Source organism: Gymnogyps californianus, chromosome 15 (assembly GCF_018139145.2).
Source record: "Gymnogyps californianus isolate 813 chromosome 15, ASM1813914v2, whole genome shotgun sequence".
NCBI lineage: Eukaryota > Metazoa > Chordata > Aves > Accipitriformes > Cathartidae > Gymnogyps > Gymnogyps californianus.
The window spans coordinates 2445308-2467470 of record NC_059485.1 but is presented as its reverse complement, the minus strand read 5'-3'; the positions used below and the strand labels follow the sequence as shown (position 1 = coordinate 2467470).

At 46.6% G+C, this 22163-nt stretch overlaps 1 protein-coding gene across 2 annotated transcripts in view; it reads left to right on the top strand.

Moving 5' to 3' along the window:
• Positions 1 to 14918: 14918 nt before the first annotated feature.
• LMF1 (lipase maturation factor 1) overlaps positions 14919 to 22163 on the top strand; it is a 195938-nt gene continuing 188693 nt past the window's right edge. For both annotated transcript variants that reach the window (XM_050906150.1, XM_050906149.1), the window contains exon 1: positions 14919 to 15001. In XM_050906150.1, the coding sequence (XP_050762107.1) occupies positions 14986 to 15001 (16 nt within the window). In that variant the 5' untranslated portion in view covers positions 14919 to 14985. The remainder of the gene's footprint in view (positions 15002 to 22163) is intronic.

The window sequence follows — 22163 nt, the reverse complement described above, 5'->3', positions numbered from 1 at the left end:
CCCCTGATCAGATAAGAGTAACCTATGCGTCATGTTAAAATAAGCCTCTGACATCTGCAGGATTAATGCTTTGCCCAGAGGACACAGCAGTTCAGTGGCAGCTCAGAGATTGCTGTGAAACAATGTTCAGTCCTTTTCAGGAAAGCTCCTGATATCTGAAAAGGAAAAAAAAAAAAAAAAAGACCTGTGGTAACTTTCAACTAATTTCAATTAAAATAGCAGCAGAAGAGCTGAAAAGCTTTGCTCTCAAGACGAACTGTAGTGATGGGTCCAATCCTACACTGTGTGCTTGTGAAGGCCCCAGCACACAACCGGTGCCTGTTCGCACAATTTTAAGGCTAAATTGATATGGCCTAGCTGCTTGCAGATCAGTTTAGCTCCAAAATTTGTCCTCTGTTCACATGAAATGAGCCTTGCTGCTCTGAACAATTCAGGAGTAAAAGGGACAGAACCTTTTTGCAAATTTTAATTAACACTTTGGGTATTTCGTCCTCAGCATTTCCACAGCTCCCACCACTGTGCTTAGCTGTGCTCTCGAAATTCTTGTTTTCACCTGCACAGCAGGAGTGAAAAATTACTGTGTGCTGTCATGAAAGTCACTGTGTGCTCCCAGCACAGCAAGAACAACTTTTTACTGCGCAGCCTCATCCAAAGCCCATCGTTAGAGGTGTTTCCATGGATTGTGAAGAGCTGGGGACCCGAGGCTCCCACCACCGTGAGTGGATGCAAACTTGCACCCCTTGCACAGCTGCTGCAGTCTGCTGAGAACAGGGGGAAAAGAGAGAGGCTTAATTATTAGTTTAATATTAGTTTTTACTGTGTTAATGGGGTGCTTAGCTCCGGCATCCCTCCTTTTTCTGGATAGGAATAGTTTGGCAGCTGCAGGGCGAACAATGGAGGAACATGTCCCCCAGCAGCTCTTTTCCAACCCATGAACATTTACCTGGCATCGATACAAGAAACTCTGCACACCTGCACTGGGCAGGACTCCACTGACCTCTCTCCTGCTTGAAATGCGAGCGGAGAGGAGTGCACGAGATTCCTAAGCCCTTTTCTAGGTTTCATCATGGCAGCAGATATCAGAGAAAAAGGACATTTATTTTTAGAAAGCTTTGACTTCAGTGTGAGTCAAAGGCGGTGAGGGCTTCATGAAAATCTTTACACGTTACATTGGGCCTGGTGTGGAATTTCTGCTAAAATAAAATAAAATAGCCCCTACTAACAAGTGCTTTTATGATTATTAGTTCTTTAATATCCCAGTGGAAAAAGTTAACTAGTGGCTTGTTCTGCATTTTTATCTCACAGCTTTCCCAGCCTGAAGTTGCATACCGTGGTGCTGGCAGCCAAGGACCCAGAGGTGAAAGCAATTACAAACCTGAAAGGGACGGCCTTCTCTTTTGGTCTCAGAAAACATCACGTGTAAAGACCAAAACCAGTGGAAAGGAAAAGATATGTCAATGTGTTATTTCTGTTCAAATATTCTAAGATACCAGCAACAAAACAAAATTTGCTTTTGCAGGATCAACACCACATGTATATGCGTTATACGTTAAAGGCCAGGTGAGACACCGGCAAAAGATCTCTCCTTTCCTCCTGGGCAGCACAGGCTGGACAGCATCTTTTCAAACTAATGGAGAAGCACAATTCTATAAATTATGATTATTGTGATTAGTAATTGTTTGTCCTATGGTACCGCTTAGGAATCCCTCTTCTGAATCAGCACCTCCTCATTATAGAAGCTGTACAAATACAGGAGAAAAAAAACGTAATTCTTCCTCTGAAAATCCTTTTCAGCCTTAATCCTGCTAACCCTGGAGTTAAAGATCAGATTTCCACAGGGAAGGATCAGGGATTTTGATGGAAAAAATATTACCGCTGGAAAAATCTTAACTAGTAGAAGGAAGCTCCCAAATTCTTTGCGAGATCCCCACCTCCCATTTAGCAAACACAGCTGAATGCTCAGCGGGATTGTGTATAACTGCATTATACATAATTGAATGTATGTTTTCTTTAAAGGAGTCCCCCAATGTTAATGCTGCTTTACAAAATAGTTATTTCTGCGCACATTCACTTTCTCTGTTTTATTTAAACCCAATTCCTGGCAGCCAGAGGGGCGAAAGACTAGACCTGAATGAACACAGAGTAATTTAGGGTGCCAGGGACAGCAGGGTTGAGGTGCTGGTGGGGACAGCTGCTGGGTGCTGTGACAGTAAATGCTTGTTTCTCTGTCACTTTTGCAGCTGTTTGGAACACAGCAAAATAGGGTCGGGTGGGGGGACGTGGCGGCGCGCATTTTGTTGAATGAAGATCAGCATCAATGATGCCTCAGCGCCTGCCTGCCGGCCTGACATTTATGAATCGCTTTCCCTTTGAGACTTTAAGGCTCAGAGCCTCGCTCTTAAATATCTTGTTTGTCTTACTTGCTTGGTTTTTGCTATTGTTTTCTTTTCCGATAACCTTACTTTGAAAAGAGGGAACGTGAGGGGAAATCGCGACAGTGAAAATAAAAGCTGGCAGTAAATAGATAAGTGAGCAGAAAACCTGACACAGACGATGGTCCACACAAAGCTGCGTACCAGCAGGAACTCAGAACAGAGAGGTGGTCATTTGATGTTCTAATCTACCGTTTCATCGCACGTTTTCCTTTATAGCTTGATCCATCTTCCAGTAAAGCTAAAGGAAAGGCTTCCATTTCCTTTTATGAGAGTTGGTTCGGTCCTTTAGAGTAACAACCTTTTTCTGCCATTTAACAGACGTAAAACTTCACAGCTCGTATTGTTGAAGGGTGCTGTTGACACACGACGTCCCCCGAGCTCGGGTCGGCTGAGTTTGGTGTTTGGTCCTGCTACCGTCCCAACCTGCGCATCTGGCAGATCTCAGAGCGATCTTCGGCAATGAAAACCGACCCAGTTCAGTGTTCCCTTCCCAGCTCCAATTATTCCTTTTTCTTTTTGCTAAATCTTTAGCCTAAACCCTCCGCTTTTCCTCAGTAATTTCCTCAATTATGCAGTTTGTTTTACAGACATTGCCATTTAATGTGGAATTTGCTGTAAAAGTTTCATAAAGACCCCACAAAGGAAACCATTAGCTTACATCTATTTAAATTTATCTAGCCAAACCTTGTGGCTAATCCAAAGGGAGTGCGAAACGGCAGTATACCAGAGGCCTTTAACAAATAGCTTATTTTTCTTTCCCTATACAATGCACCATTATGTAGTTTTTTTTCTAAGGAGAACAATGCAAGCAGCAGTGATGGGAAACTGGAAAAACAAAAGAGGCATTTAGAAGGGACCGCTTTACAGTCTGAAAAGCATTGAATAATGTTACACCTGATAACAGATACTTTCTCAGAGACCATCGAACGGTTTAGCACAGCGGTATTTACTCAAGTGGGATACATGACGCAGGTCTAAACTCCGATGACTGCTGAAGCCGCTTTATTAAAGTGGTTTCGCTAAAAACCAGTATTTATGAACTCAACACGCAGTCAAGAGCTTGACGGCTGTAGACTATCTGAAGTAGAAATCACGGCAGCATCAAGAAGTGGCAAATGTTGAAAACCTGAGGAATTTAACTTAAAATTACTCCTCAGGGACGGAGCCCCGGCGCGGCAGGGTGAGGTGAAGGGGCTGCGGCCAGACCCTGCCCGTGCCAGCGGACGCGGCGCCGCAGAAGGCCCTGGCCTCCTTGGGCCTGAGGTGGACGAAGGGTTTTGGAGCCAACTCCTTCCGTTTCTTTCCGTTTGTGGTTGTTTTTTTTTTTTAAACTTTGCACTTTCTCGCCGTTTTTCAAAGGTCACTCCCTGGGGCCGGGGCGTACAAACGCCATTTTTCAACAAAAACCCCGGCCCGGGCCCCGCTGTCGTGACACTGCCGCCCGCGGAGCCGACCCGGGACAGTCTATCGGCAGCTCCGCCGCCAGCACCTCAGCCGCCGCCGCCGCCGCCCTCACAGCTCGGCCCGGCCCGGCGGCGGCAGCCCGCGGCGCGGCGGGCGGGGCGGGCCGGCCGCACGCACGCATGCTCGCTGCGGGCTCCGACATGGCGGCGCCCAGCGCGGCGCTGAGGCGGAGGCGGGCGGCGGCGGGCGACGGCGCCCCCGAGGCCCCGGAGCGGGCTGTGGCGGGGCCGGCGGGCAGCCGGGTCGGGCCGCCGCCGCCGGGCACCTTCTGGCTGACCCGCATCGTGCTGCTGCGATCCATAGCCCTGCTTTACTGTGAGTCTCCGGGCGCTGCCCCGCGCCTCTTTCTCTCTCCGCTGCTCGGGGAGCGGGTGGGGGCCCGGCCCGGCCCGGCGGAGCCCCGAGCTGCGGGGGGCGGCCGGGAACCCCATAAAGTCCTGGGGTTGCCGCATCCCTCATGGCCTTCCCCGCTGCAAAGCCTCAGGTGGGGCAGGCGGGACCCCTGCCACGGGGAAGGGGTGAGCCCCCGGGTGCCTCGACGGCGGGTGCTTGCTCTCTCCGTGCAGGTGCTGCGGTGTGAGGTCCCACCATGGTGGGACAGGAGGCCCGTGACTGTCTTACGTACTCGGTGGTGAATTTCTGCTTGCGGGACGGGGCTGCAGGGTGCTTTGTCCCGGCTCCTGTGTCCAGACCCCGTCCCGGTGTAGCAGGGATGCAGCAATTGCACTGAGGAGCTGTGTCTGCCTTTTACCAAAGTACTGCTTAATTTTGGGTGTTAGGAGTAGGTGTCTGCGTACGCAAGGCTTGAGGGGACGAGTGAGATGTGAAATGGGAAGAGCCTCTTGTTTTCAACTCTTGCTTTGCTGGTGGGACGAGGACCCTGTGGTTGGCGGCTGGGGTGGTGTTGGGTGATGTTGGGGGTCCCGTGTTGGTGGAGCTGGAAGGAGAGTTTGCTCACACCACGGCGCTGGTACCTGTCAGCAGAGCTGGTTGGAGCTGGTCCTTTTTCTTCAAGGTAGACATTGTGAGCTAACTGTGCAATAGAGGAACATTTTGTCTTATGCAGAAGCAGGTCTTGAGCATCTTACGTAGGACTGGAGAGAGATGACATCCTTGGGTGCTAACACTACCAGTCGGGACCTAGAATTGACATGACCTTAAAATGGTTAATGGTGAAACCAGTTTCCAACCTTGGCTGTGCTCGTTTGGCTCTTGCTTTGGCATGTTAATGCTGAGAGCCGTGCTCGGAGCCCACTAGTGTTCCACTTAAAAAATATTCACAGTGAAACCTAAACTGACATGTAACACACTACATTACAAATTCTAAACTTGCCCCAGATTTGTCCACAAAATCGTTAGGATTTGTAGGCTGCCAGCCTGCTTAGATTATTTTGCATCAAAACCATGCAGAAATTGTAGTTTTGTATGGTTTTGACACGTGCTCTGTTTCTAGTTTGGTTTCAGCTCTCAGTGAAACGCGGGGTTATGACTCTTTCAGTCAAAATGAAAGCGATTCCGATATTCCCCCGTGTGTAAATCCAGACTGCCGAGTTTCCCGTAGCTCGGTTTGCAGTTTCCTTATGAAAAACTGATTAGCGTTCTCTGCTGTGCGTTCGGTGGAGGCCGTTGCTTTCTGATTGCGGATTTGGGGTTATAAATATGCCACATTCGGGACCAAATTCTGTCCCATAGGGTGGTGGCATGTTTGATGGGAAGGGGCTGGTGGAGGGAGTGGGAAGGGAGCAGGCGGTGGCTGGAGGGGTGGGAGTTGGTAAGGGGGTGATGAGGCAGAGGAGGGCGAAGAGCGAGTGAAACGTATGGGACCTTCTGGTGAGTGGGAGACCTGATTCAGGAAAACAAGAGCAGCAAGAGGTGAGGAGCAAGTATCCGATTCGGGGTCAGGTGAGTTTCAGTGTGGAAATGATTGAAACCTGCGGGCTGCAGGGAGAAAGGGAGAGTGAGGATGCGTAAGCCAGAGGAGGAAGCTGAGATTGCAGGCTGGTGAGTGAAAGCGGGATGACAGAAAATAGGGAGAAGAACTGGATTCGACCCTTTTCCAAATAGGAGAGGGGAATGGGAACACCTGGGAGTGGCAGAAGGTGGGGGGAGACCCCAAAATGCTTCTGCAGTCCAGAGTGAGGAAAGCTTTTTGAGAGAGGTAGCCTCAGAGGAAGGGTTTTGGGTACCAGAGCTGAAAGGAACAGGGTAGGAGGATGGTTCTGTCCTTTGTAATGGAAGAGGTGCAAGAGAGGAAAAGTTTACCTGCTCGTTATGCAACTTCTGCTTGGTTGCAATCAGGTAACAGTGATTTCTGCTGTTTGTTTTGGTTGAGTAACAGCCAAACAACCCAAAGCCAGAAACCTGGGCCAGATTTGAGACAGGTCGAATTCCGACTCGGGCTGTCGCTTGCAGCGGTGTTGGGGCTCCAGCTCCGATCCCAATGCTGGGGAGATGCTGCGCAGCCTACAACCGAAGCGTTCGTGGGGTGGAAACTAATTGGTGTGTCTGAGATGGAGAGATTGTGAACAGGCAGATTCCTCTGTCAAAGGCTGCAAAACCGTGACACGGCCGTTGGGATGGGATGCTCTCGAGGGGAGGTGGGTTGCCTTTTGATCTCTTCTGAGAGCCTGGGTTTAGAAACAGCAGAAAACAATTTAAAGCCTCTGTGCCAAGCTGCTCTTCCGAGCTCTTTTGTGAAGATGGAACCATTTACTCTGACAGATTATTTTTTTTCCCAGACACGGCGATTCTGCGCATGCCGAGTCTCAGACTTGCTGAGGAAACGGTTGATGCCATTGTGACAGTTTGACATTCCTCAGTCGTGGGATGTTTCTCCCCCTTCTTTCATTTCACCCTTTTAAACGTAACCCTTTCATTTCTGCTGTGTTAAGCGACGAATCCTTTGAGGGGGACCTCGTGTTAAAGTATCAGGGAAGTGGTCACCCCCTGATGACTGTAGCTCCTGCCTGTTAGTGCAGCTGTGTGCGCTGAAAGCTTGTTCTCCCTCCTAGGTGGAAAGGGAGGGGTGGGAGAGCGAAGGATCCTGTGGATGGGATGGAAAGAAACATGATTTGGGGTGTGCAGTGATGCTGAGGTGAGGGGCAGAATCACTAAGCATGACCCGAAGGCCTGTCACCTCCTTCCTGCCCCCCACTCCACTCTGGAGAGGCTGTTTTATTGCCTGATGCGAGCTGGGGAGATGCTTTCCCTTTGGATCTTCTCCTGCGGAAGGAGGACAGGCAGAGCAAGGCAGGTGTGAAGTGTCCTTCTGTGTGCCCTCCCTTCTCCCCCACCCCCTTTGGTTATAACAGCTCTCCTCTTCATTTTTTTTGAAGGGGGTTTCCAGAAGCAGCCAGAGCCTGGGAAGTCCCTGGCAAAGCAGTTGTAGTCTGAGAGGTGCAGGTTAGAGATGGGAAGGTGGGAAAGGAGCTGACGATTCGTGGAGGTCAGCGACCAAAGCCACCTGCTGCTCGCAGGAATGGGAAGGAAGGGGAAAATGGATCCAAGCTGAAAGTGCTCAGTGAGGTTTGCTCTTTGCAGCAGGGCTGTGCCGGTGGGGTCCTCCCAGCTGAGCACTAAGGTAAATGAAACGCCTGTCTGCACAATTCTGTTTTTAATAGTAGCTAGCACTGTGCACTTGTATATTCGGTGACACTTAAGTTCTTACAATTGACAGTCCTCAGAGACATTTTCAGATCTGGGACCTCTTTCTCCACTTCACCGAGTAAGTGTGGGCAGAGCAAGTGGTAAAAGCCCTTCCGGAGGAGGAGAGGGTGAAGTAAAACAGAATCTGGCCCTGAACACTGAGGAAGAGAACAATTGTGTAGGTCGTACTCTGTGCTCTGCTGCCCAGACCCCTCTCTCTGTTTCTGTAGAGGCATCTTTGTATAGTACTGGTGTGCCAATTAAAGAGATTTGTCTCACAGGTTTCCACCATTGCAACCTGTCCCTAAGTGGCTAATTGCAATCTCTAATACAGTAATTCAGGGGACAGGGAGGCTTGGAGAAATGCCATTTTGAGATTTGAAGGTTTTCCGTCCTGGTCTTGCACTGTGTGTTTGCTCTTTATGGCAGGGGTTGACATTTTGTAAATACAGAAAGTCTTTGAGGTCTTGTTGGAAGTTCTGTTACAGGTAAATAGCTGGTCCCAAAGCTCTTGACAACAAATATGCATTATTTGCTCCCTTCACCCTCCTTCTAAATCATTGTTAAGTGCCCTTTTTGGATGATTACTATCATCAGATTCCAGATGTAGAAGTTTAAGTAATTAGATACTACCCTTCCCAATTTCAGCCAGGCTCTGTAGAGTGCTTTGAAATAAAAGCTATTATTTAAATCCAATTTATCTTCCTTCTCCTTATGTATTGTTTAATAGTAGTATTTTCTTTCCCCAGAGCTAGAGCTATGGGAGGTTCATGCTACTTCTTCCTAATTCTGAAATCTAAAGCCTTCTCAGGGGGGTTTGGCTTCCTGTAGGTTCCTGGCTCTCCCCAATGTCCTTCCTCCTCTCTTTCTCTCTGCCATCTCCCCTGCTTTCCCCCTTCTTTCCTTCATTTATATTAAAAGGCTCCCAGTAGCTTTCAGCTTGCCTAGTCAGGATTATAGTACATCTTCTGACGCTTTTTCTCCTCTGAAAGGTTTTATTTCAGTGCGGTGCTTGTTAGCAAGTCTGTACAACAGCAGCAGTATGTTAGCACCGTGTCCTCTTAGCAAGCTACGTGCCCCCCGTTTAACTCTGCACGGAAGACCTGCGTAAGCGAGACAGAATTGTGTTTAGTCCTGAACAAAGCAATTTTACTGTGGGAAGATAAATTCATAGCAAGCAGTGATAGTTTAAGGGAAATGATAACAAGAACTGAGAAGGGGAGAGAATCTATCTCCCAGTTTGTTGCTTGCCCAGAGCTGGTCTGGAACAGAGGGATCTTCTCAGGGCATCCTCCAGCTGCAGGCTGGACTGCCGCTGGTGTGGTTTTGAACAAGCTGGGTCCTATGGGGGAGCTTTTTAGCAGTGCCACAGCCCAGCCTTTTCTATTTGCTTTCACATTATTTCAAACAAAGAGGCAATAGGGAGATAAGCACTTAAAAAGCCCCCAAAGCAACCACCCCAAAGTCTTTAGCTTTGCTGTGAACGGCAATAAAAAAATGTTAAGAACAGACTGCTTTGTTGTGTGTTTATTTGTGGCTGTAGGGTTGCACGATGAAAAGGGGGTGCTTGGTTTCACTCTGGCTCTTTGCTCGGTACTACGGTGTTGTTGCTTCTGTGTTGCAAAACTTTGCAGGGGAATTTGTCAATTGAAAACTTATTTGATTCATTTCTCTGATAATAATGAAAATACCATGAATATTCTCCCCCTTCTTCTTTTCAGTAGTACAACCTCAGCTTGCCAGCATCCAGCATAGGGCCTTTTTGCATGCCTTGTTGGGTCAAAGGTGCACTTGATATATGGCTCCAGGCAGATTTTTTTTGTGTGTGTGTGCAAAATGTAGTTTGGTTTTCAGGCAAAGCTCTGTGCTCTTGGTTCATTTCTTCTTGTGGTTTGGGCTTTAAGTAAAAGTTAAGACTTCTTTTAATGGGGGGAGAGAGAAAGCCATATGACCGGAAAGTTTTGGATTTCACATCTTTAAATCTTTACAGAGCATGAAGAATGGGATTCTCTCATTCTCCTACCATGACAGGCTGAGCCTGGACTGGGGGAAAGGAACAGAGGTGACAGGGCAATATGGATAGACCAAATCATTTCAGATGGGTGACTCTTGTGTTGCATGCTTGGGTTGTGTTTATTGGTAGCATGTGGGTTTGAACAAGGAACGCGTTCAGTTTGGGGGGAGAGAGGAGGCTGGGAGAGGAAGGAGAAGGTGGAGGGGGGAAGTTAATGGAAAAGTACAGTACAGCACCTTCTGAGGTGAGAATAAGTACTGAAGGTCTATTAGCAGTTGATGACAATTTACATGTATTACTTATGTAAAGATCAGCTCGCAGCAGGTAGAGGAGCGTGCTCCCATGTGAGCTGTCAAAGGCTCCGTCTGCCTCCTGAGTGGGAGGGAGCATGGGAGTCGCTGAGGCTGACTTTTTTCAATCTGCAAAGGAGTGAATAGTCTGAAGAAGAATGGCAAAGTGCTTCAGGTGGAACAGAGGAGACTGGCATGGGCTGAAAACACCCAAATCCAGGAAGTATTGGTAAAAAGTCCAGGCAGTGAGCAGCCGCAGGGGTGATGGGCAAGGTGATGGGGTTTTATTGCTGGGTCTGGAGACTTGGAGGTGTGCAGAGCTGTGCTGGGAGTCTGCAGGGGATGTCCCTGGATTAGAAGCCCAGCCACAGCCTCGCATCATTCCCATCTGCGATGCCAGAAAGGATAGCTGTGAGCAAACATCGGCTTCTGCATCCTGGTTGGCAAAATGTATTCTGAACTCTGAAAAAGCACCCTTCTCAGTTATGCTCTTGTTTTGTAAGGTGATACCAGAAAGTGAGAGTCACACGGAGGGGTTTGGCCTGCTAAAGGGGCTGGAAGGAGTGGGTGAGTCTGGATGAGGCCCTGCGTCAGCTTGCTCCATCCTGGCGGAATCTGCTGTGGACTCCTCGGTGCAGTACGTGCCTGAGCTGGAGGTAGCTCAGGAGCTGGTGGAGGCAAGCTGCCTGGTGCACAGGAATGCAAGTGTTTGCTGTTCTTGATGGAAAAATAAATCCTGAACTGACAGGAGATGCTGATGAATGCATTGCCCAAAGTTTGCAAATCCAGGAATCAGGTTTGCTGAGGAGGAAAGCAGCTTCTCCTGAGCGGGATGCAGAGTCTTGCAGCTCTGTTGGTGACTGAGATGCTGCCCGCTTGCCTGGCTAACAGCGGTGCTCAGCGGCTGCCAGCTGCCCGCTCAGACTCACCTTTGCCATTTCAGCATCCCTTTGGGTAAGACCCATCTCTCTTTGCTGCTAGAGATCAGAACATCCCTGGGCTGGCATGAGCCTTGCAGACACCCAAGAGCACAGCTTTACAGAGTGTTTGGAGGGGCTGAGGCGGATGCAGTACTGTTGCTCGAGCAGACTCCATCCATGTCTTAGACCCCATGGCGTGGTTGAACCCAGCGTGTTGCATAGGTGAAGCCAGTGTGTTGCATAGGTGAGTCCCCCCCAGCATCGGCTGACTTACTAACCGGTGAATTCTGGTTCATGTAATAGAACTGCTCTGCCACCCTCTTGCCAGTAAGAAGATACAGGACAAACAAGAGAAGTGATTAACCTTGCCCCATGCCCTGGCAGTGCAGCGAGCATGCCAGCCAGTGCCCAATGTGGAAGCAAACTTGTTTGACCATGTTTACCTGGAGGGAGTGGGAAGATGGAGAGTGGAAAATCCCCAAATACAAGGCCAAAGGGAAAGAGGTTTCAGAATAGGCTTTAAGGAAGAGGAAGAAAAGCACAGGCTTTGGAGGCAAAAGGAACCTCCCCCCCCCCCCCCCCCCCCCCCCCCTAATTAAGCCAAGATCAGAGGAAGGTTCCTGGAGAAGGGAGCGGGGTCTGTGTTACAATCAATTTAAGGATACAGTTTCTCGAGAGGGGTTCAGGGAGAGGAAGCAATGACAAGCTGATAAATAACGTCCCTTTTTTTCCCCTGGATCTGTGCATCTCCTGTGTTGCTGAAATCCTTTGCAGAATCTGTCTTTAGTTTCAACTATTGCATGTGCCTGGTAAGATGGGAACCACTGCCTACAGCGTGAAGCCTCTTGAAGACTTAGCTGATGCCTTGGGAGAGTAGGTCTAGATGATTTGGTGGTGGGGTTTGAGAAGCAGGTGCTGCCTAAGGGATGTGCCCTTCGAAGGTGCTCCAAAGGATGCTGGAGATGAGTGGAGAGAGAGCACGGCGTGGTGTGAGACAGCGGCTCAGCTTGGGGAGTGTCCAGGAGAGGGAGCTGGATCCGGGACGGAGCAGCACGTCTAGGAAATGCTGCACACGTGTGAGCAATAAACGGCGCTCGCCGGACGTGGGCCCTGATGGCTTGGGAGGGTGATGGATCGAAGCGTAGGTGGAACGGTCAGGATTTGTTTTGGGTTAGGTGAGTTCTTCATCAAATTAGGGCTGTTGCCAATGGGATTTAGTTGTGAAATCATAATATATGAAATATCAGCAGTGCAGCGTCTTGTGAGAAATCGGTGCTCTGGGAGAAAGCCACTCTGGAGCCCAAACTGGGCGATCTTTAGATGTGCAGTTCATGCCAATCTATAATGCAGTCTTTGCTGCTTTCAGACTTAAAAAGGCTGTACAGTATTTTGTACATACAATGTGTACTTTTCTGCAATTGCTATAGTTTGTTTTTCCTAATTTACCCTTTCCTTGTTTATCTTGCATACTGTGCAGGGGTCTAATTTAGACTTTTTTAGAAAAAAACCTGCTTAGCAGTTATGGGTTGGGGCAGCAATTTCTGTAGCATTTAGAGGTGAATTTGATTAGCACTTTTGGAAAACTGTGCAGCAAATTGCAGTGCTAATCAAGGGAAATCAAGCCATGGAGTTTTAAGGCAGAGTTGGTTTTTTTGTTTTTTTTTTTTTTTAAAACCAAAAATGAAGATATTAAGTTGTCTGAGGCTCAGAAGCATTATATTTCTGCCGGTTTCATGTGTCAGGCTTTCTCATTACACAGTTGTGCCGAACCGAGTGTCGGTAGAAAAATATGAATACTCTAAAATACAAAACACTTACTTTGCAGTCCAAAACTGATTCTTTAGTGTTGCGATCAATTTTTCTCTTGTCCCTCCCTGTCCATAATTGAGCAAAATATTCTGTGTGTCTTTTATTAGTTTGTAAAATCCTCCACTATGTATAAAAGACTGACGGAAAGAGACGCAACCAATTAAACCCCCAACTTTATTGTGTTAGCGCTGTGATTCAGGATCTGTTGAAATCAATGGGAACCCTCCCAGTGACCTCAGATATGCGTTGGATTGTGAGTTCTAGTGGTTTTTCACATGAGAACAAAATACATGCCATGTGCAAAGAGATGGAGTAAGTGCTAAGTGGATTAACTGAAACCCACTGGAGACCTTTGTGTGTGTCTGGGGGGAACGGGACATTTATTTTTATTCCCTGGGGCTGCAGACTCTGGGTTGCTAGTCGAACTTCAAAGAAATGGGAATCCAGGCCTGAACTCGGGATATAATTTCACATAGACTTTCCACCAGCGTTCCCAGTGAGAGACACCAACCAGATGAACACCAGAATTCTTGTTTGCAGAACGGCAGTATTCAGATAAGGAAGGAAACAGATTTGATCATTAACTAAGGAGGATTGAGGGGAAACAAACTGGCCTTTTGCAAGACCTCTGGTATTGCTGCATGTGACGTGGCTGGTGTTTGGATAATGTTTGAAAGATGGGTAAGTTAGCTGCTGGGAGCAAAATGTATGGAGCCTAATCAGGAAATGTTGGCCTTCATAATTTTTTTCTGAGAAATGGAGATTACTGCAGTTACGAACTGCAAATTGGTAACTGGAGGAGATTCCTAAAATATGAGATAATCCCTAGAAGCTGACCAACTTTCTCTGTAGAACATCAAATTCTAGGTCTATAATCTGTAATTAAATTGCTTATGTGCTGTTAAAAAAAGCATCTGGCTGTTCTAAGATTGTCCAGTGCAAGACCATAGACACTATAAATGAGAGAGCTGTAGTGACATGTAAAAAGTAGCAATTTAGAGGACAGGAAAATATTAAGACTGTATTTCCAACCTACCAGGATGTGAGAGGATCCAGAAGGTCAACCCATAGCATAACTACTGTATTGTGCAACTGCAATGTATAACCATTAACCATTATGCTGCCAAAAGAATTATGGTGTCCTTTGGATGCCTCTTGAATGGTGTGTATGAGTTTAAGCTGTCTCATTAACAATATTTTGAAATATTAAGTGTTTTCAATATAAGGAAGTAGTCCAATATTTGATAGATGCACAGATAGTGTTATGTAAAAACGGAGATAAGTTGTCCTCTAAAGTCAAAGCATAACCTTGCAGGCACAATCTGCTATCAGTTTGCTGTGGGTTATTTGTACTGGGAACAGCAGACATTGTAAATCAGCATCAACAACAAAACCCATGCTGGAGCTGTTGCCTATTTACACTGCAAAATGTTTTGTGAAACTGAAATAGGAGGGGTCAGAAAGTACAGCTATGCCTTTGCTGCTGCAGAGCTGAAGGGAGTTGTGTGTGCTCTTCTGGCTGCTTCGACTGGGCTCCCCAGTATCTGTGCGTGAACTGAGGGTTTCTCGGCGTCTCCTTTCCAAATGCTTTTTATAGAAAGGAAATTCTGTCTCAAAGTCTTGAAATTAATGCATTACTTTCACTCGTACTCTGCAGTGCAATTAAGCTGTTTTCCTCATCTGCATTAGGAGATGAATAGCGTATGTGACTAACCTAGGGTCATGCAGAGTCTAACGGAGCTGGGCTGAGCCTCCTGTTTCTACAGTGGGTCAGGTCGCTCAGTTACAGGGAGCTTTTCCCAGAAGTGCTTTGTTGAGTTTGCCTGAAGCAAGTGGCATGTCCCTTACAGCTGTTGAGGAGAAAATTTTCTCAGAACAGACTCTGTGCCATTTCCTGGTGTGAAGGCAGAGACAGTATTTATAGAATTCCTCTGCCTTCTGCATCGTGGTTAATAGAAATGACTGTGTTGTATTTTAATGGAGATGAGGACATGTGAATAAATTCCTTCCCAAGGCATGAATATACTTCTGTAACTCTGGACTCAAAATACGTATTTCAGCCTGGATGATTTCTGATACTAGTTTGTTTTTTTCCCCTCCTTGTTTTCCTCCAGTTGTGGCCTTCCTGGTGGCGTATCATCAAAACAAGCAGCTAATAGGAGAGAAGGGGCTGCTCCCTTGTAAACTGTACCTGCAGAATGTCAAAAAGTATTTCAAAGGGAAGATAAACCTGGATGCTCTCAGCTACGCGCCAACAATCATCTGGTTTCTGGACTGGTCAGACATGGACAGCACCTTGGACTACCTCTCCCTGTTTGGCCTGGCAACTTCAGCCTTTGTATTGATAACTGGATGTGCAAACATGGTCCTCATGTCTGTCCTGTGGGTTCTCTACCTCTCGTTGGTCAATGTTGGACAGATCTGGTAGGTTAACAATCTTTCTGCTTTGTTTTTCTCTGTAATCTCTTGCTGTTCATTGTACACACTGACTTTCTATTACCATTTGAGGTTGGTAATCTGGTAAGGAGCAATGTAGGAATGTGAGATAAGGAAAGCATTTGGCAGAAATGAGTTACAGGCATGCCCCTGCGCTCTCTCTTACCCGGGATATCTGCCCTGATTTCTGTTGTCCTCTGTAAGAGGCAAGTTGGCTGCATAAGGTGCCATGCTACACGTTGTCCCTGCTGTGGAGTACCTTCCCTCATGGCTGTTGCAAGGGAATTCCCCTAATAATTACTTTTGAGATGGTTTCTCAATTTTCAGTTCTATCCAGAAGAGAGCTGGAACACTCAAGATATGTACATAGAGCCTGTGGGGAAAAAGTAAAGGAGAAATAGTGACTGTCTGCATATCACCTTGCTGTAGGGAAAGGCTGTGGTGCAAAAGGAAACGCTTTAGGTGGTCCTCACACTTGTTAAAGCCCCAAATACATTGGTTAAAAGAGGATGGGCCCTTAGAAACCCAAATTTCAATAGTTCACCTCTTCGAGTACCTCTCTGCCTGTAGCAGAGGTGATGTGGTAACTTTGGGGAGGTAAAAGGCTATGCCATGAAGAGGTGCCCAAGCTGTGGACATGATACAGCTGTGTCACTGGGATGTTCTTCCCAAATCTTCTGGCTCTACAACACATGACAGGACACCTTCCCTATAGATGGGCTCAGTGAATTTAGTTTTAAGGATTTGCATGTGCTTGGGCAGCCCTGCGTCTTGTCCTGTCCCATTCATTCCTATCCTACTCCAGATGGTATGTAAGTGGGTGAAGGATAACAGCTTCAGTTTTCTGAAAAGCTCTATTCTCTGAGCTCTTAACTCAGCATGAACTTAAGACTGTGAAAGAAAGCCACAAAATTTGAAAAATAACTTGGTGGATAGTTTTCCGTTGCCCATTTCCAAGTTATTCCAAAATTGCTTGTCTATTTTTCTAGATGTTTTATGTTACAGGGCAAGAATTCAAGCATCATCCTGCTCTCATTTCCAGAGATACAGGAGCCTGTGTCATTGTAGCAGCAAAACCTGGCTGTGTTCCTTGACTTCTTGCTCTTTGCGTTTTTGTTTGTGGGGGGGGAAAAAACCCTAACAGCCTCCCCCTCAAGCTGCAAAGGTTTTGTAGCTGAAAGCTGGACCTGCAGTGACTCGCAAGGCAGAAGATTTGATCTGGCTTGCTCCTGAAGTAGTGGGCTAAGGCATTAGCATGACAGGCTTTCTTCATTAGTGCCCACAAGGCACTCTGGAGTGCTCACTGTACTGGTGCTGTGGCTATAGTGGTGCTATAATGTCGTTATAGTTTTGATTTAAAAAAAAGCTAGCTGGAATGTGTTCTTCCTGTCTCCTTGGGCAGTTGTGTCCTGTGCTGGTCCTCTGCTCCCAGTTGCTTTTCCTGGTACAGGAAGGTACCTTCAAGACTGAAGGCAGAGGTGTGATGTCTTCTCTGTCGGTGCTGGAGGGATGACAGTCCTGCAGAACTCTCAAGTTTTTGCCAAAAGAAATCCAGTTGTGGCTGTTGAATGTGTGGCAGTTTTGTCATCTTTCAGGTCTTTGAGGGAGAGGCGAAGGGCAGGGGATAGAGAGGGGAGCCTTCTTCCACTGCTGCACCGAACCACCACCAGCGTCCAGCAGACCATGTCCAAATGCCTCTTCCTGAGGGGGTTTAGAAGCTCACGGCCAAGCGTTAGGTCTCTGCAGCTCTGAAGACAATGAGCTGGCCAGCAGGAATGCAAGCGGAGCCCAGAGTTTGCCTTTTGTGGATGCTGTGGTTGAAAGGAATTGACTCTTGATGTTTGAGATAAGGCTGTATTTTTTCCTCCTTTGCTACTTCAGATTTGGCGTTTAAAAGTTACTCTGGCACAGGCAGGTGACTCCTGGTATACTGCATTAACACACCAAGGGAATGGGTCAGGTTCTTCTGGGTAAGGGGTGAGAGAAAAGAGGGGGGGATAGGAGGCATTGCCTCAACTTCATCTCTTCTTAATTGTGGCATCGAACATATTAAACAGGAAATTAGGTTCTTCTTGTAAAGGAGCGAGGGAAAAGAATCAAAGCAACCCAGCAGTACAGTTCATTCAGCTGTGGTTACATTTTTCATTAGATCCTCCGAAATGGGTCACTGGGTGGTCAAAACCATATTATTATTGTGCATACAGTGTGACATTCAATTCCTGGAGAAGGGGATGCTGGGCGGCTAGGTGCTTACAGTGCAAGTAAACATGGGGAAAGAGCAAAGGGGGGATTAACTAATTTCTCACCGTCCTTCAGGGAGTTGTGGTGGCACAAGGGATAGTACCAGGAATCTCATGAATTCTGCTGCTGATCGTGGGTGGGTGGGTGGCAGCACTGGCCTTAAAACTAAGGCTGGCTTTAAAACTCCCTTTTCACACGGGTTTGTAGGTGGGGTTAGATGGGCTGTTAACTTTGTCTTACTCTCAAATTTGGGCAGATTGAGAGGGTTTGGTGAGTTCTGATTGTTCTCCAAAGCATCTGTTGAAGACCACGGTGACTTCCTATAAAGGGGCAAAGGGCAACGTTGTCAGGTATTCCTGATCAGAGTTACAAGGTAGCTCAGCAAAAAGGTGTCCAAAATGAGGAAGAAATTCCTCCTGTGGGCACATTGTTTTGTAGGTATTGTACAGTCTTTCTTAATGTTCCTCTTCAGCTGGCAGGCGTGGACTCCTGCGAGCCGGCACTGCTGGCCTGGGCACGGACCTGTGGGCTGACCCGATCCAGAAAAATCCTTTGCAGTAGTTGCCTGGGAAGCCAGTTCAAGGAAGATACGGAGTGATAAGGAGCAATAGAGCTCTCTTCTTTAGGCCAGTGAGGAACAATTTATTCCTTTTATCGCCTTTTCTTTTTCTATTTTAATTTTAAATGTTTCTATTTGTTTTGGGCTGGAGTCTCCAGATACCGGGTGCTGCTGAAGGAGCGAGTCTTTCAACTGCTGTCCAGCTGGCTTGGGCTCAGAGTCAGAGGAAGCTTTAGAAGAGCAAACCATCTCCTTTGAAGGGCAGGACGCGTTGCCTGCCTGCCCCGGTACTGCCGACCTCCACCTGTGAGCTGGGGAATACACTGTGTGCCTGGGGACAGCTGAGCCTGCTGTGACAGCACGGCAAGGGACCAGCTAAAGGTCTTTGAGGGTGTTAGAACCCTCAAGAAAGCTGCTCCTGGAACAGGCTGATGCGAGCTGTTTGTAATGGATTTTGCGGGATAAGGATTACTTTGGCAACCTAAAATCCTGAGAACTAGGGCCAGGATGTTGTCCTGGCCCTGAATTCTTGACTTTGCGAGTTTACTGTTGGCTCTGCCAAAGCACAGGTGAACTGCCTGAAATAAGATGCACTTCGGTGGTTCTCAAAACTAGGCTAGCTTTCAGAGAACAGCATGTTAATTTTGGTACCTGTGAAATGTGGGGCCAAGATTCCCTTTGCCAAATTTGAAAGTGGACTGCACCAGGATGCTTTTGTAATTCTGGGCAGTCTGTTCCCAAAACAGCTGTGGTATTCGGGGTCTGCCCAGACTAAACCCAAACATGTTCTCTCGGTCATGGGGCATGTGTATAATGGTGCTGCACTTGCATCACAAGCTCAGTGCGTCTCTCCTAAAATACTGGATTTTTTTTTTTCCCCTCTGCCATTTTGAACTTTTGAAGTTGGAGGATACTGTCAAGAATCCAAAAATCTGCCAGTGCAAAAGAAAATATAATGTCTGACCCATAGGCTGGGTGAAGCGCTTAATCATTACGTTAATTTTAGCCTTGATTTTTCTTGTAATTTCTGCAGAATATGCCTGATTTCAGTAAAACAATAATAGGAAAAAGTGGTCCCAGTTTGAGTATAATAGAAGCTATTTAATGAAGCTAAAGATGCTTAAAAAGATTTCGTGGGAATTCCCCATACTTCGGCATCCGTTTTGCAGACTGCAAGTCCTGCTTGTCTAGATTCAGTCACTGGAAGAACAGCGCAGCTCCACAGGTCCAATATGAACAGCTTTGCCTTTCTCCCCGCTTCCTCCCTCCTGAATATTGATATAATGGATTGTCGTACACTTAAACAAGAATGGGAAAAGCTGCTGCTTTGTTTAAAAGTAAAAATACTTGTTGCAGGTGACCTCATGAAACCTCCATTTGTGGTTTTATTCCCTATGGTTTCTGCTGGGGCATATGTCTGCAGAGACGGACCATAGGCAGTAGAGGTCCTTTGTCAGGACAAGCTCTCCGGGAGAGGCGTTCCGGCAGAAGTTAAATCATTTTTGTACCAGAATAACTAATGCACTTCTAAAGTGAATTCGTAATTCTGGAATAAAATCACTTTTATCCCACAGTAAGGTGTCTCCAGAGAGCTATTACATTTTCTTATATAAACAAACTTTTAAACTACTCTGCCACTGATCTCCTGTTTCTTCTTCTGTTGTTTCCTCACTGAACCCCCCCTACCCCCCGGCATTTTCAAATGTCATCTGAAAACCCTTCCTTTCCCTTGGTTATTGTGTTGTTTCATTTTACAAAGCATATTGCCCACTGTTAGAGAGTACAGTTTGTAAGACACTTGATACAAAAGCTAGAATTGTGGTTTTTTAAATCCTATTGCCTTTTTTTCTTTCATGACTAAGATTCTGGTAGAGTTACAAGAGCTCAAGGGAATAGGTTAAACAAGCCAATAAATAAAATGTTATAGCATGAGGTGGCTACAGCATTCTTTTCAGTGTGTTCTTCCCTTGTGGAAAATGTTGGTGGAGCTACTGCTAACAGGTATTTAGGGTAAAATAAGACTAAGCAGCACACCTTTTTTTCTGCAAGGAATGTGAAACCGAACAGCGCTTCACCACTGTACAACCCCAGAGATTGCGGGCGAGTGCCACTTGAGCTGTGCTCACGCGCCTGTCGAAGCCCGTGTGCCCAAGTGGTTTCCAAGAAGTTGCAAATGCTGCGGCACTTTTCTAGAGCACGGAGGGGAGGACATGCCACTGTCTTTCTGGCCCCAGATGCCTGGTGTTTTTTCATATTTAGCTGACTGAGCATAATATTAATAGCTTTTAACTTTAAGGACTTATTGGAGGGACAGGTATACTGCAGGTCATGAAAGCATGTCTCTGAGGCATGTAATTTAATTGCAATTAAATTACCATCCTCAGAAGTTCATTTACAACAGAGAAAGAAGAAAGACTTGTATGTCATGGAGGTTTTGTGGTTTATATGTCTCATTAAAAACCACTTGACCTATGCAGGACTTTAATCACAGTCTTCTGTGTGCTAGCAGATGAACTCGTGACTGGTTCAGGCTGAACTCCATTAAATGCTAGGGGGCTGATGAGATGCTCAGGGCTGTGTTTTCACTCGCCAGGAGGGCATTAGTAGCCATTAAATGGACCTCTTACCCACTTTCTTTCCTCTTATGTTCTACAGCTTTGGTTTTTCAGTCTAAAGCACTTGGGTTTTTGTCTAGTGTCATCCTATATGGTAAAGGTTAGAAACAGATCTCTTCTGAGTTTCTTATTCCAGCTCGTAAAACAGCCAGCGTGTGAATTGTGGGCTGGATTTGGCAAAAGTGTACTCGTTTGTGACCCTCTTATGACGAGGGCACAGCTCTTACGGAGATACTTGTTTTATGACTAGAAGAGTCCTAATCTGACATGCAAAATACAGATGGAAGAATCACCCTTTGAGCTTCCAGCAGACCAGAGCCAGATCAAGGGTGAATGAATGTATCCACACGGGTGCATTTGAGCTAATGCACGTTTTATTAAGTAGCATGGGTAATTCGGTAAGATTTTTTTGGCTGCCCCCGAGCAAGCAAACACTGAAAGATGAGGAGCCATGCAAGTAGGGAATAGGAACTTGCGTGTCCTGAGTTTCATCAGTATGCTTGGTTCACTTGGGAAGTTCTCCGAGACCTCACTGTACAGGCAGGAATGGATGTGTTGGGCTGTACTTAACTGGGTGACCTTGGCAAGGTCTTTCCATCAATCTATATCCTGCTTTATCTGCCTGTCTGGAAATAATATGAGCTTGTACTGAGGGACTGTAAGACTTAAATGATATCAGCTTTACAGATATTAAAGTTTGAAGTGCAAGCAAAAATTAATGTTATGCCTGAATACAGTGTACAATTTTGTGTATTAGGAAAAAAGTATCTAGGATATTAGATAAAACACATTAACAAATATCACCTTGATGCATTGCTAAATTGGAGTAATTTGAAGTTTGTTAGGGGCTTTGCAAATAACCTGCTTGCAAAGAACCCTTTTTGCAACCTGGCTTTATTTTTCTAGGTCTCCAAAATATCCCAATGACAATAACAACAAGAAAACTTAGAATTTCTTATTCCTTTATCTGTCCCTGGCCTTGGCAATAAACCTCAGGAATGTCTTTGTTATTGTGGATCGCAGCCTCACATCCCTTTATTCCAAACTCCCCTCCCTCTTTCCCGAGAAAGAAAAGATTATCTCTAGAAACGTAAACCAAAAGTTGAAGGATCTCAGGGGGTCATCCTTCCTGTCGAGGAAGCTGCTTTTTGGCACTTCCTACTCGCACAGAAGAGAAGGAGCGTATCGGTTTCAAAGAATGCTGTGAGCAGTTGATATGACATATTAATGAAAACAAAGATTAATACCATGTGACACTGTTGCCTTGCAGTACAACTGGGAACTAATGAGGCTAATGAGAACCATATTTTTGTTTGAGAGATTAAAATTTAATCATGGCTGATGTCAGAAATGAATCATTTAGCGTTTCTCCCCCCTCAGCGTGTGTAAGGTTTCCCCTCCCCGCCCTAGGCTGGCTTTTGGTTTAGCAGCAGTCCTTGAGAGGGGCCGGTCCCTTGCCATCTCCTCGCCTGGCATTCAGCATGGCTGGGAAGGAGGAGGTTGATGCTGCGGCTGGCTGGCCTTCCTTAGTCCCCAAGACCTGTAAATGCGTGCTCTGCAGTGTGAGGTTACTTGTCTTGGTTGAGGCAGTTGAGTTAAATGCAGGTGGCAATGGGTTGTGTGGCATTAATTTAGCTTGGCCTTTTTCAAGGGGCAAGTAGGAGCAAAGAACGCAGTTGCCGTAGGATGTCCAAGGAGGTTTGAGTGTGCTCCTGCCCGCATCTACTGCAAAAAC